The following is a 13,740-nucleotide window of genomic DNA, read 5'->3' on the forward strand; positions in this document are numbered from 1 at the left end:
CGAGCTGATCTCCCTGTGCTATGCGGCTGCTTCCCACTAGCTATCTGTTTTACGTTTGGTAGTGTGTATATGTCCATGCCTCTCTCTTCGCTTTGTCACAGCTCACCCTTCCCCCTCCCCATATCCTCAAGTCCGTTCTCTAGTAGGTCTGTGTCTTTGTTCCTGTCTTACCCCTAGGTTCTTCATGACATTTTTTTTCTTAGATTCCATATATATGTGTTAGCATACGGTATTTGTCTTTCTCTTTCTGACTTCACTCTGTATGACAGACTCTAGGTCTGTCCACCCCATTACAAATAGCTCAATTTCGTTTCTTTTTATGGCTGATATTCCATTGTATATTGAAGGCTTATTTATCTACTGTCAAATTCTAGAATTATTATTTCCTTTATGGGGAGAAAGAAATCCCAGCATGATACTTTTCTAAAAAGTCTTGGCCTAATAAATGAATAGGGGGCAGAGGAAGTTAAGGAGGGAAGAGTGGGTATCTCTCAAAAGGCCTAAAAAAAGGCCTGTTGCAGAGACTCCCACTATCTGAACCGTGTTAGTACCCGTCTTGGAGAAGGGAAGGAGGAAGCTGGCACTGGAGGCAGGGCCTGAGACAAAGAAAATTGGAGGAGGGGAAAGAGAGACCTCAGAAGACACGTCTTTCTTTCTTCGTTTGAAACGTGCATGAGGTAGGACTGCAATTTTTAAATATAATACTGTCCAGAGTCCCTGAAAGGGCAGGGGGCGAACTCCAACATGTAGCTTACTGGGATCCCATTTCTCAGGGTTTTTTTGTTTGTTTGTTTGTTTTTTAAATTTATTTAATTAATTAATTAATTTATTTTTATTTTTGGCTGTGTTGGGTCTTCGTTTCTGTACGAGGGCTTTCTCTAGTTGCGGCAAGCAGGGGCCACTCTTCATCGCAGTGCGCAGGCCTCTCACTATCCCGGCCTCTCTTGTTGCGGAGCACAGGCTCCAGAAGCGCAGGCTCAGTAGTTGTGGCTCACGGGCCTAGCTGCTCCACGGCATGTGGGATCTTCCCAGACCAGGGATCGAACCTGTGGTCCCCTGCATTGGCAGGTAGATTCTCAACCACTGCGCCACCAGGGAAGCCCTTCTCAGGTTTTTTTCCTAGAGCAAAAGAAAATTCCTAAACAGTCTGCAGGTCAAATACCAGCACAGTTCCAGTAGGAACAGCCTCATTCCAAACGAGTTGGGCCAAATGCTAAGTGAGTGTGTGCTCACAGGAAGGATAAAGCCTTTATATAGAAAGTTATTTAATGGAGGTTGTCTAAGTTTTGGTTTGCTGGTGTGGCACCCATGGCAGGAACAGCTCTATTTTGGGCCTAGCAATTGATTTCAACAGTAGGTAATGTTCCCTGGGAACTCTGTAATTGTCCTTCTCACTACCTGTATTAAATTATCTTGCTTAAGTAAAATTTGCATCCTTCGTTTCATGCAGCCAGCTTTTCAACAACAACAAAAATGACTAACTCATTTTTGGTAAATGTTCTTTCATTCTAGAATTCTTTTGAGCCTCATTAATCCTTTTAACGCTACACACACATATAACTGCGAAATCTGCTGGGGGAGGAAGGAGCGTGGTAATAAAACAGAACATCTTTTCTTGATATTTTATTGGTCTGATCTGAAAGGTGAGCAGATCTCCATTAGTTGGGGCACAGGCAGTGATCAGCATTCCAAGAAGAGAGACCAGCTTGCAAGGAAGAATGGAACCGAAACAGGGTGAGTGGTGGGAATAATAAACAGGGTAGGTAGAGTTGGTTTGTGGACAGCTTCTTAAGCCTTGTATGGCATTATGGATTCTCAGGCATTGTGTGCCAAATTATTACTGGTGAATATTATTTGTCAAGTACTGTACTAGGCACTGCAAATGTCCTCTTGCAACTAAATCTAGTGGGAAGATTTGGTTAAAGAAGTAATTAGAGGAAAGCGTGATTGAGGGTTAATAAAGGATATAAATATTGTGAGAACAGATAGTAAAAGTATTTTGTATAGTTTAGAGTATTAAAGGAGATGACTTGGAGTTACTGTGAGGAAGAAAAAAGTGTAATGGGTGGGGGAAGCACATATTCAGAGGCTTGGAATGAAGAGAACACCTGAAGGATTTGAAAAACTGAAAGAAGTTCATGTCGGCTGAGAGGAAGAAGGGTATGTGTGGCACATAATTAAACTTGAAAGGTAGGATAATAAATGACAGCCTAAAACCAAACTAAAATACGAAAAACAGGTCATATACTGACAGTCTAAAGTAGAATAGTTTTGATTTTTTGTTTACTCCCTGCGTTAAGCTAATTGTTTTCTTACTAAGTATGCGTTTGTGTTTATTGTCTAGATTTAGCAGTTACAGCACATGGTAAAACGGGTTATGCCTTCTAAGAGAACAGCTAGCTTAGATCCTGTGCAGGGAAGGGAGCTATTTGATCACCTTTGAAGAACTTTAAAACAAAAGTGGAGAAAGTGAAACCTTTGATCTCAGATGTACACAGGGCTCTCTTCTCTTTTCCTTTTCCCATGGTACGGTTGTAAGCTTGTTCAGCTGGGCTGAATCTGCTTGTGGTAGGACAGCAAATTTAAACATACTTTTTGTCCTGAAGAAAATTTATAAAATCAAAAATGCCTCCGAACCTTTTGGTTGCCTCTGATCCTGGGACAAATCCAAAATGCCGATTGCTTAACTACATGCTTATAAAAGACCAGAATCTCAGCCCTTGTTTGTTCACTTATACTTTCAGATAATATGGTAGTTTAATAGTGGTTTACACCTTGTCATCTTCTAAGTACTGAACTATTGTCTAATTTAATCTCTGAGTTTAGAATTGGGATGAAAGTATCCATAATAGGCTATTTCAAATGTCAAGAATTGGATCCCTAAACTTGAGATCAGCAAACCTAATAGGCTTAAGCAGTGCCCTTGAGTTTCTCTGGTACTAGTGTGTGGCACAGACAAGGGGATATGAGGGGAGGAGAGAAGAGAAAGGAGAGTTAGTGGAAGGGGGACAAGAGTGAGGGGGAAAAGAAAAAAAATATGGAATCAATAGAGAAAAAGGATAATGAGGTTTTTATTATAAGGTTTCCATGGAAAAATCAGCATATCAAAGTTGTCCAATGAGGCAAAAATATTAATAACATGAATATTTAAATTTGTAATGATTTAAGTATGAGGAGATACAGATCTGATGATGTCTATACTAATTGCCCTTGTTTTGGTTATTGGAGGTAGGGAAGTGTGTGAAGACAGAACAGACTCCTTACAATGAAAGAAGATAACGTTTATTGAATCTATTATCCCTTCATAATACTTAAAAATGCTAATTATTTTATAAGCCTTACCCCTTCTTATTTTCTAGTTTAACTCCTTATTCTTTTCCCTAAACAGAATACTATGGAAAACAGGGAAATATATTTATTTTTTTAAATAGCCATTTAAGTTCTCATCAAGTTTCTTTGGCACAATTCTTTTATACTGAAGTCATGGTCAATGTGGAAGAGACCTCTGCCCCAACTGAATTTTCCATTGAGTGGTCTCTTCTATATATGACTTATCCCCAGGGGCAAAACATGCATAGAGCATATTCTAGGCAAAAGCAAGCCTGGTCATATTGTGTTTGGCTCTTACCCTCTATGTAGACCTCTCAGTTTTGTGAACTGATCTGGCAGGTGACCTTGAGAGCTTATTTTTCTTAGACTAGAAGCAGGCCTAAGGAACCCTGAGCCCTACTGCCTTTAACCTTCTTCAGATGCCTTCCGAAGATAAAGGCAGCCCCTGCTTCCATGTACCACACAAGCTGAAAAAGAAAGGAGAGAGAGAGAGAACCCAGTAGAGAGGAAAAGGAGGAAAGGAGGGAGATGAGAACAAAGAAATCCAAAGTGGCAGCAGAGCCAATGGAAACAGTTTCACTCTGTTGCCTTCTACAGAAAGCTGTGGTACTTTGAATGTCGTTGGCTCAAAACCAATAGCATCTTCCTTTGAAGGAGGAGTGGGGAAGGTAGGGCAAAATAGGTCAAGTCATGGGCTCCCCATTTAAATTTGCCACGAACAGTTACTAGGTCTTTTTTAAAATTAATTTTTATTTATTTTGGTTGCACCGGGTCTTAGTTGTGACATGGTCTTAACCTCAGTACTCACTGGGTAAATTGCCTTTCATTCCTAGAAAGTTAGAGAATGTAACAGGCTAGTCCTAACCCTTGTGAGGGAAATCTGGTTATATAGTTAAAGTATGAAGAATACTACTAACCAGACCCTTGTAAAATATGTATTACCAACTACAGACATTATAAATAGGTAGAGCGATGTTTTGTTATCTATCACTTACCATCATTTCTTAAAAAGTGTTAGTATTTTCATTAATGATCCAATAGAGATTGTGTTGTATGCAAACCCAAGCTGTAAACATGAAAAGAAAAAAAATATCAGACCCAAAGCTCTTGTCTGTTTTGTGAAAAGGAGCAGGGGCTCCTAAGCTAGGACTGACGGTGGAGTGGTGGTCCTGGATCAAACTGACCAGGGGCCAGTGAAAAGGAGATCTCCTTCTCTGGCTGACTGTAATACCCTTAAGCACTTGGAGCTACATATCCTGGACTTGCATTTCCTAGAATTCCAACAATGAAATAAACTTTTTCTATCTGGCAAATAGAGATCTTTTATTTAGTTTGGGAAATGATGGTTAGGTACAGTAATCCCTGTATGGTAATAACCACGTTAGGTATCATTTAGTACCGCAAATATTAAATGTAAATCTCTGTATGCTAAAGCCATGAATAAGATGTGGTCCCTACCCATAAGAGTTTTTGAATTTACTGGAGGCAGGAGCTTCATCTCTAATTCTTTCTTATCTGGTTTCTGGTTGTACATCCATTTTTAAGAAATATCATTACCTTTAATAAGGACACTTGCTCAGTTGTCAGACCTGCCAGAACCTTCAGACACTTATGTGGCCACCAATGGCAATATTTGTGTTCTTTATTAAATATCTTCTATGCAAAAAACAGAGTACTTAGAAAACTAGTCTTGAAATTGGCAGTTTAGAAGGTTGGGAGAGATTACTGGCAAAGGTAGAGACCATCCCCTCTAAATTTGGAATGATATCCTTCAGTTAAAAAAATGTTTAGTGAGAAATGTAGCATACATGCATATAGTGAAAAGATCATAAGAAGAGTTTAAAGAAAGGCAACAACAAAAAGAAATACCTGTGTATCCATTACTTAGGTTAAGAACTACAACACATTCATTCTGAAACCTAACTTTTTCAAAAGTATGTTAGGTTAGCTTTCTTCATTCTTCATGTCTACATTTATTTTCATTCTGGCTAACTGTAATACAACCTGATTTCAAAGTAAGTAAATGAAAGCCATCTTTTATAGAAGTAATACATGAATAGTAGTGTCGCACAGTTTCATATAACCTCATAAATGTTTTGATTTCATCCGATAGCCTTTATGTAAAGTATGTTCTTGTCTATTCAAAAGACTTATGATTCTAGGCAGCTATTTAGTTACCTAAAATACTGTCTCAAGTTTTAAAGGTTTTTATAAATTGATAATTTGTTTTAAAAAATTACATGTATTTATTTGGAGAAAAAGCAGAGTGAGAACTTCAAGAGCTTTCCTGTTGTTTCAGAATTTGACAGTAAGCAGGTCACTCTCTAGAGGAAAAGCTTCACATAAAGGTAAGCTTTCACTTGTAAAATGGAAATGTGGGCCCTGTTTTCTGTTTGTCTGTTTTCTAGATTTGTTTTGGGGGGGTAGTGGGACTATATAATTTTCATTCTAATAGATTAGTGCTAACATAATCAGGTGAAGAACTGATACTCTGGAAATATGTAAGATGAAAGGGTTTTGAAAGTAGAGCCCTCTGCCAATATTTTGGCCACAAGACACTGCAAGAAAAGAGCTGATCTGAGTTTACTTTTTTCTTTGGTTACTCCCCAGCAGAACTAGGATGTTGCTTGATTTTTGTTCTACTTCTGCTTAGAATGTTAAAACTTGGAAAGAATGAAGGGAAATAAAGTATAATCCCATGCACTGATTTAATGTCTTTGGATCCATTTCTGCCTATAGAAAATTCTTAGACTTCGTGATAAAAGTTTATTGGTGAAGAGAAAAAAATCCTTTTATGAAGTTATGGCTATATTTTAAATTTGATGCAGGTCTCTAATAGAGCTTAATAAAATGAGGGATTTTGTTCTATTTTCAACTAGAGAGTTGAACATTATTGCTGAGTGTGTATGTATTTTGTTTCTTTGATAAAACTAAAAATACTTTTTTTTCTCTCTGAAATAGCTAGTTAGCAAAGGGGAGATCACTAAATAGGAACTCAATAAATACCAATTGAATTGTTACCAATTATATCTTACCAAATGCTCTTATCATATGCATGTATGTTTATATACTAGGATCCCAGTCCTTTGAACTTCTTGGCTATAAAAACCTATATACACATGGTGTAATTTACTTAATGGCTTTTATGCAAAGAAACTATTCAACCATTTTTTATTCTTAGAATGAAGCTATTTACTTTAAATAATCCAAGAAAGAATACTGTCCTGTTTTAAAAGATTTATCTTAATTGCTAATCTAGTTATTATGTATGTTTTTTGCAATTTGTCTTTTAAAAAGCAAGGAAGGCTTCCAAACTCATTTTGAATGATATATTTTGACCTATTTTTCCCACAGACTTTGATCACTGAACTTGAATCTAGGGATAGTGAAAGGGGAGATGAAAAAGAAGAAACAGTGGTTGGGGATGAGAGGGCTTTTTTGCACATTGCTGGAGTTGTGAGCATACATGTAAATATACATATATATCTTGTCCTGAGAATATAAGTTTTGCTAATTTAATTTATTTCTAGCCCCATTGCTTGTAATTTCTCAATAACTCCTGAAAGTTTTAGTGTAGATTTCCTCTGCTAGCTAAGAGAATCTTGAGAGAACTTGATACTTATATTTAGTTGATAATTTAGGAAGCCTCCAAAATCCTTGTGTTTTTTCATAACTATTTCGTACTTTTTAATTAGTAAAAACATTGTATTTCCCCCCCCCCCATCCCTTTCATTTCCCATAGACCTAAATTTTCCTACCTTAATCACTTTATTTCCCCTTCAGGTTCATTTTTTAGGTTCATGTTCAAGTCCTGAGAAGGACTAATTTTAAATCTTTTCAATTTCTTTGAAAATGTATATGAAGATTTGTACTTCTGGGGGCATACAGTAGAAAGATAGCTCTGATTTTAAGGTGTAGTATACAACTAATTGGTGACCACTGTATTCATCCAGGTACATAGGTTTGAACTATGTTAGTCATAGAAGAAGTAAAGGATGAGAAAAATAAAAAAGGTTGCATATGAGAAATGAAGGTGGGGAAGGAGATTGGGTTTTCTGCTGTGGCTTTCTGGGTTGAGGATACTATGGATAGTTAAGGGAAGGAATAAAGTAGTTACAGGTTTTAAAAGTGTGAGTTAGGTTTAAACAGTGATTTTGAGAAACCTGTGGTACATCTAGAGGTGAGGAGTAAGAAGTAGATTTTTGTTTGATTTAGGAGTACTTGGGCATAAGGTCTCAACTAGAGATGGAAATGTAGAATTTGTTGTCTTATGAGTTTTAATAAAAACTGTAGGCAAATGAATAAAAGAATTCCAACAAATTAGTACTAAAAAGGCAAAAAAATGAGCAAGAAAACTTGAAGAGGCACTTTATAAAAGATGATATGCAAATAACAAGCATATGAAAATGGAGCTTGACTTCATTAGACATCATAGAAATGCAAAGTGATACCACAATGATATACCACTCTCTAGAATGCCTAAAATGGAAAGAAAGGAAAAAAAAGACATTGGCAAGTGATAACAAGGTTGTGGAACAACTGGAACGTTCACTAGCTGTGGATGTGAAAACTCTTAGGCAGTATCTTTTAAAGTGAAATAAATGAACAAATGTGATCATTATGACCAGTGGTGTACCCGGAAAATGGCTGTGGGGGGGGGGCGGGGAGAGATTGATATGTAGAGTTTGCTAGTACTCTCACCATGGTTAATTTCAAGCTACCTGTGGTTTAAAAAGCAACTTGCAAAATTCTTCAGTGTTTAACAAGCAGTTTTAGCCAGCTGCTGCCTGACCCACTAATTCCATTTCTAGATATAGCCAGCAGAAATGCATACTTGTTGACCCAAAAGACAGATACTAAAATGTTCACAGCAGCTCTACTTGTAATGCCAAAACCCAGAAACAACCCAGGTGACTATTTACATTAGAATAGGTGAATTGTGGTATATTCATATAATAAAATACAACAATGAAAAGAATGGACTATTTAGAATCTAATTACACATAATAATAGTAATGGGTGTCACAAACGTAGTTGAAACCAGACACAAAAGAATATTTACTATATTTTTCAATTTATATAAAGTTCAGTAGCAGGCAAGCTAATGTTGGGTATTAGAAGTCAAGATAGTTGTTATATTTATTTGGAGTCATGTTCAGTTTCTTGATCTGAGTGCTATTTACTTGAATGTATTTACCTTGTGAAAATTCATTGAACTGTAACCTATGATTTGTATAATTTTCTGAACGTATTTTTTATGTGAACAAAAGTACTTACATAGGGCAAAAAAGCATTTGGGCAGATAGGAGATTACCCAGAGATGAGATATATAAAGTGAGAAGAGTGACAGAAGTTTGGGGAATACAGAAACCACACACATACATTCCTATTTCTTTGCCCACTTTCCTCAGGACCCATTCCAGCTTTTTCTATAAAGCATTACATAAGGTAAGGATAATGCTAAAAATAAATTTTCTGTTAGAGACTGGAACTGCTCTGTAGCATTTCTGCATAGAGATTGTTTCCAAGGGGACTTCTGGACTGAATTTATTCTTAGATTTAGAGTTAAAGGAAGAAGAACTGCTGTCATGAGGAAGACTCCCTGAAGGCAGGAGATGGTGCTAACTACAGAACAGCAACATTTTTCTAAATCCTCCTAGTGTGTTGGATCTCAGTAAATGCCCTATAACTACGTCATCATCTCCTTATGATATACTGAAATAATGTAACTTATATCCTTTGGTTTGAGAAGCGGGGGGGAAGGGAAGCAATCCTGTATACTTCTCAGAGAGTGTTTTGAGAAGTAGGGAAGTCCTCCCAATAAACAGAAAGGTCTCTCACTAAAGCCTATTAATGTATAATATTCTAAAAGTCTAAAAGTCTTTGAGCTTTTTGCCAAAGCTCAAAGTCTGTTTATCCAGACTACTGCATACTTATCTCTCTTTTCCAGAAATGGCAAGACATGTTTTGAAGACATCACCTATCCCTATGAAGACAAAATTGCTACATCAAATAGGATTGTCACTTTATAATACCTCTCATGGCTTCCATGAGGAAGAAGTGAAAAGAAAACTTGAGCAGTTTCCTGGTGGATCCATTGACCTTCAGAAGGAAGACAGTGGCATTGGCATTCTTACTCTGAACAATCCAAGTAAAATGAATGCCTTCTCAGGTATAGAGAGCTTTCTTTTGTTAGTTAAAAAATGACACTAAATCTAACTTGCTATCCCATGCTTTTATCCTTAAATCTGTTGAAGAATTCTTGAAAGTCATGGTACTCTTTGTAGAACATGAGAAAACAAAACAATCACCTGAACCAGGAACTCTTTTACTAATTGTGAATATTTTAATGTTTTTAAAAAATCCGTGATTATGGATGTTGGTAAAAAGGGAACCATCAAATTAATCTTGATTATTTTTTCCATTGAAATTTTAAGTGCTTAATAACTTCATTTGTTTGTGTTCAGCTAATGTCACTGGGAGACAAAGGGAAGGATGTTTCAAAGATTTTAAAACCTAAAGAGAAAAGCCTAAAATGAAAAAAAAATTATTTAGCTTAAATTTTTTTTTCTATGAACTGAAATAAGACTGTCATTTTAACCATGTAGTTCCAATAATCACTGAAAACACTGCACTTGCCTACTTGTTACCCCTTTCTAACTCTGAGATACAGGTAAATACCTTCTATTTACTAGGCAGCGCTCTTGGCATATAAGAATTTTATATTTAAGAGACCTCGAGGTCCAGGACCTGTGATAATTTGTAATTTTTTGCCAAAGCTCAAATTTGAATTATCCTACCGTGATGTTACACAAGAGCTCATGAGTTACCTTCCTGACTACCCAGCACTCGTGTTTCCAGGTGATTTTGGCAATCTGTGTTTATTAGTTACATACTTATTGTGGGGGGAGTGATTTATATTTTATAGTAGCATTTGAAATATTGGGTTCAAAAATATCCCAGTAAAGCTTCTTGTGTCTATATATAATCATACTCATACACATAATTCAGTAGACTGTAAACTTTGTAAATTATTAGTGGTGGGTCTTCAAACACAAGATGACTTTTCTTTACATTCAGCAGAATTCAGAGATGTCTCTATTAATGTTAACCAATAGAAGCAGGACACAAGTGTCAGCTACATATGTAATTTAAAATTTTCTAATAGCCATATTTTTAAAAAGGAAAAAGAAAGGTAAAATTAATTTTAATAACATATTTAACCCAGTGTACTCAAAATATTTCAACAAATGACTGATACAAAAATTATTAATGACGTATTTTCCTCTTTTCTTTTTTCATACCAATTCTCTGAAATCTGGTATGTATTTTACACTACTGTTACCAAATCAGGTCTGGTTGCTTGCCACTCAAAAATCAATACTCAAGAGACAGATGTTGGTAGAAAGGAAAGTAGCTTTTAATCAGAATGCTGGCAATCTGGGGAGATGTTGGACTCAGTTGTCCCCCAAAAACCACCTCTGAAGATTCTGCTCAGCCATGAAAGTTTTAAAGGGAAAAGGGGAAGTAATCTCAGTCGAGATAAGGGGTCAGAATCGTCACCATCCCCCAGTGTGTGCAGGCTTGTTGACTTCTTGTGATTTTTCTTTAGATGCTATCTTGTTCACACAGATTTGTTCTCGAGATTTCTGAAGGGGAAGCTAGGGAAGAGATCTGGTCATGTCTTAATTACTTATTCTTCATTTCTACTTCTTTGATCTACGGAAAGAGCCAACAGGTTAGGCAACGTATTGTGTGATCAAAAGATCTGAAAGTTGTGCTAGGGCCAGAGATGAGTAGAGGATGAGGGTGCCTGGCTTAAGGTTAGTGACAAGACAAAAGGGGCCTCCTGTAGAGAGCTCTTTCCTGCAAAGAGGCCTTTCCTGCCCAAAGCTGTTCACACTACTGCACATCTCAGTTTAGGCTAGCCATGTTTCAAGTGCTCAATGACTACATGTGCGTGGTGGCTACTTTACTGGAGAGTGCAGCTGCATGCCCTCAACTGGTTCAGAGAATAAAAGCCAGTTTTTATATTAGCCTAGGAAAAATAAAATTAGACAGGTAAGACTGCTCTAGAGATTTAGACTGGATAAATACTTGTTTTAACTTACTACTGAATAGCTACAATTTATAATTTATATTAGTAAAACTTTTTATTTAAAGAGAAACAAGTATTAATTTGATGCCTAATATTTAAAACTAATACAAGCAGAACTGCTTTGATTTGGATGATGGTGGTTGGGTTGGGTTGGGTTGTGAGATGATGAATTAGCCCCACACTACACAACTCTCAAGGCCCTTGTTTGAAAATCAGCCAACCAGATACTCTTTAAGGTCTGTTTCAACTCTTATGTTTATTTTACAAAGTCAAAAAGATTATTTTATACTGGTACAGATTTCTCATACTTAGGGCCAGCATTATTTTTTCTACCTAACCACATATTTACGTGACTTCTTAATTAAGGGAGAGAGAGAGAGAAAGAGGTCACTATCAAGTTGTAAACTTTTAAAGCAGAGACTGTCATGCTTGCCTCTTTTGTATATACTCCTTAGTACCAACATGATAGGCATTTGATAGACATTCAGTAAATATTTGTAAAATTTGTGACCTAAGAGTCTTGTTTGACACCTTACAGTTTCTAAATTATTTCTATTTGTCCAATATTTTATGTGTTTTTGACTCCCCCTCCCCTCTGACAGGTGTTATGATGCTACAACTTCTGGAAAAAGTGATTGAGTTGGAAAATTGGACAGAGGGGAAAGGTCTCATTGTCCACGGAGCAAAAAATACTTTCTCCTCAGGATCTGATCTGAATGCTGTGAAAGCACTAGGAACTCCAGAGGCAAGTATTGTATGAATTATGCAGTAGGTTCTACATGTTTGTCAGACATCTGGGCTAAGATACTTATATTCTACTTATATGGTTATTATCATGACAGCTTTTCTTTAATAGCTTTCCAAGGATCCGAGTTTTTGTTTTGCTTCTTAAAGATTAGCTTGTAATAGTGTGAAGTAATGAGGAATAAAATGAAGGACAGGAAGACTAGCAATAAAAAGTTAATTATTAAAGCCAGCAAGGATTTTAATTTTTTAAGTGGAAGTCCCTTAGCATCTCATGATAAGGAGTTTTCCATGAGGTACCTAGCATAGCTTTGGCACATGGTAGACTTCAAAAAATGCTAACAGTTAAAAATTTTTCTTTTGAATTATGATTACAGAAAAGGAATCCGAATCATCTCTCATTATCTGTCCTCCAAGCAACCTGTTTTTCTTGAATTCAGCTGTCCAGTAACATCCCCTAGGCAGAAAAAAAAAAAAGAGAGAGAGTGAGAGAGAGGGAGGGAGAGAGAGAGAGAGAGAGGAGAGAGAGAGAAGAAAAAGAAAAAAAAACTGTTGCCATTTAATTATAGATGTGAGCTGTACGTAGGTAATAATGTTTTAATGTTATTGCACAGCTCTCATACCACTCTATGTAGTATAATGATCTCTATTTGCATAATATATGAGGAAGGATCTCTCTTTTGGAAATTTTGATAGATTTGTATTTGAATGCTGGTTTCAACATTTTCTGGCTAAGTGATTGGGTGAATCACTTACTCTTTCTAAGTCTTATTTTCCTAATCTATAAATAAGAATTGTATATTTCACAGAGCTATCGTGAGGATTTAAGATAATATATATAAAGTGCCTACTAGCATGGTGTCTGAAAAAGGTAGCTATTATTTTTATTTCAAAGATCATCATCCATGATGATCTGTAATTTGTAGCAGCACTAGCCTTAAATTTGTAATGCCTCTGAACGGTTAGAGTGAAACTGCAGAAATGCATCTTGGGGCAGGGGGCTCCGAGGAGCTCTGGTTCTTTATGTCTCAGATCGGAAAGAATTCAGCAAGAGGCAAAGTGATAGATAAGAAATGATTTATTAGAATAGGATGCTTATAGGTTTACAAGCAGGCAGGCAGGAGGGTGCTGCCCTGAGAACTTAGTGGGCTACAGTTTTATAATCAAAGGAAAAGTGGGGAGGGGGAGATGACCACCTTCTTCCTCATTCTTGAGTAGACATCACGCTTCCAACATTGGTTCCTCCTCCATGTCGGGTGGGGGATTTTTCTTGTCCCTACATGGTCAAACTGGGGCTGTCATGGTGTAATGGAAATGAGCAAAAAGGTGGTAACATATACTAAAATATGGTAAATCATCTCAGCTTTCAGTATAATGTCACCTTTTCCTTATATTTTTATTTTCAGTGTATGCAGAGAAGCATGTCCTAGAAATCATTAACTTACTGACCTCACTGGACAGGATGTGGGTCTCAATCCACCATTATTTTATTGTTTGGGGCATGTCTCATGCTTCTGTTGCATGATTTTGCTGCTAAGCAAGCCTGCTTGGTTTTGTGGTGAAGCAAA

General features: G+C 36.7%; 1 protein-coding gene across 2 annotated transcripts in view; it reads left to right on the forward strand.

Annotated features, from left to right (window-relative positions):
* The first annotated feature begins 1,718 nt into the window (after positions 1-1,718).
* The window catches only part of ECHDC1 (ethylmalonyl-CoA decarboxylase 1), a 36,275-nt gene continuing 24,253 nt past the window's right edge, over positions 1,719-13,740 (forward strand). The window contains exons 1-3 of one of the 2 annotated variants that reach the window (XM_065888997.1): positions 1,719-1,734; positions 9,281-9,502; positions 12,031-12,173. In XM_065888997.1, the coding sequence (XP_065745069.1) occupies positions 1,719-1,734; positions 9,281-9,502; positions 12,031-12,173 (381 nt within the window). Of the gene's footprint in view, positions 1,735-9,280; positions 9,503-12,030; positions 12,174-13,740 lie in introns of those variants that run through there. The other variant, XM_065888998.1, reaches the window with a different exon arrangement.

Source organism: Phocoena phocoena, chromosome 12 (assembly GCF_963924675.1).
Source record: "Phocoena phocoena chromosome 12, mPhoPho1.1, whole genome shotgun sequence".
NCBI lineage: Eukaryota > Metazoa > Chordata > Mammalia > Artiodactyla > Phocoenidae > Phocoena > Phocoena phocoena.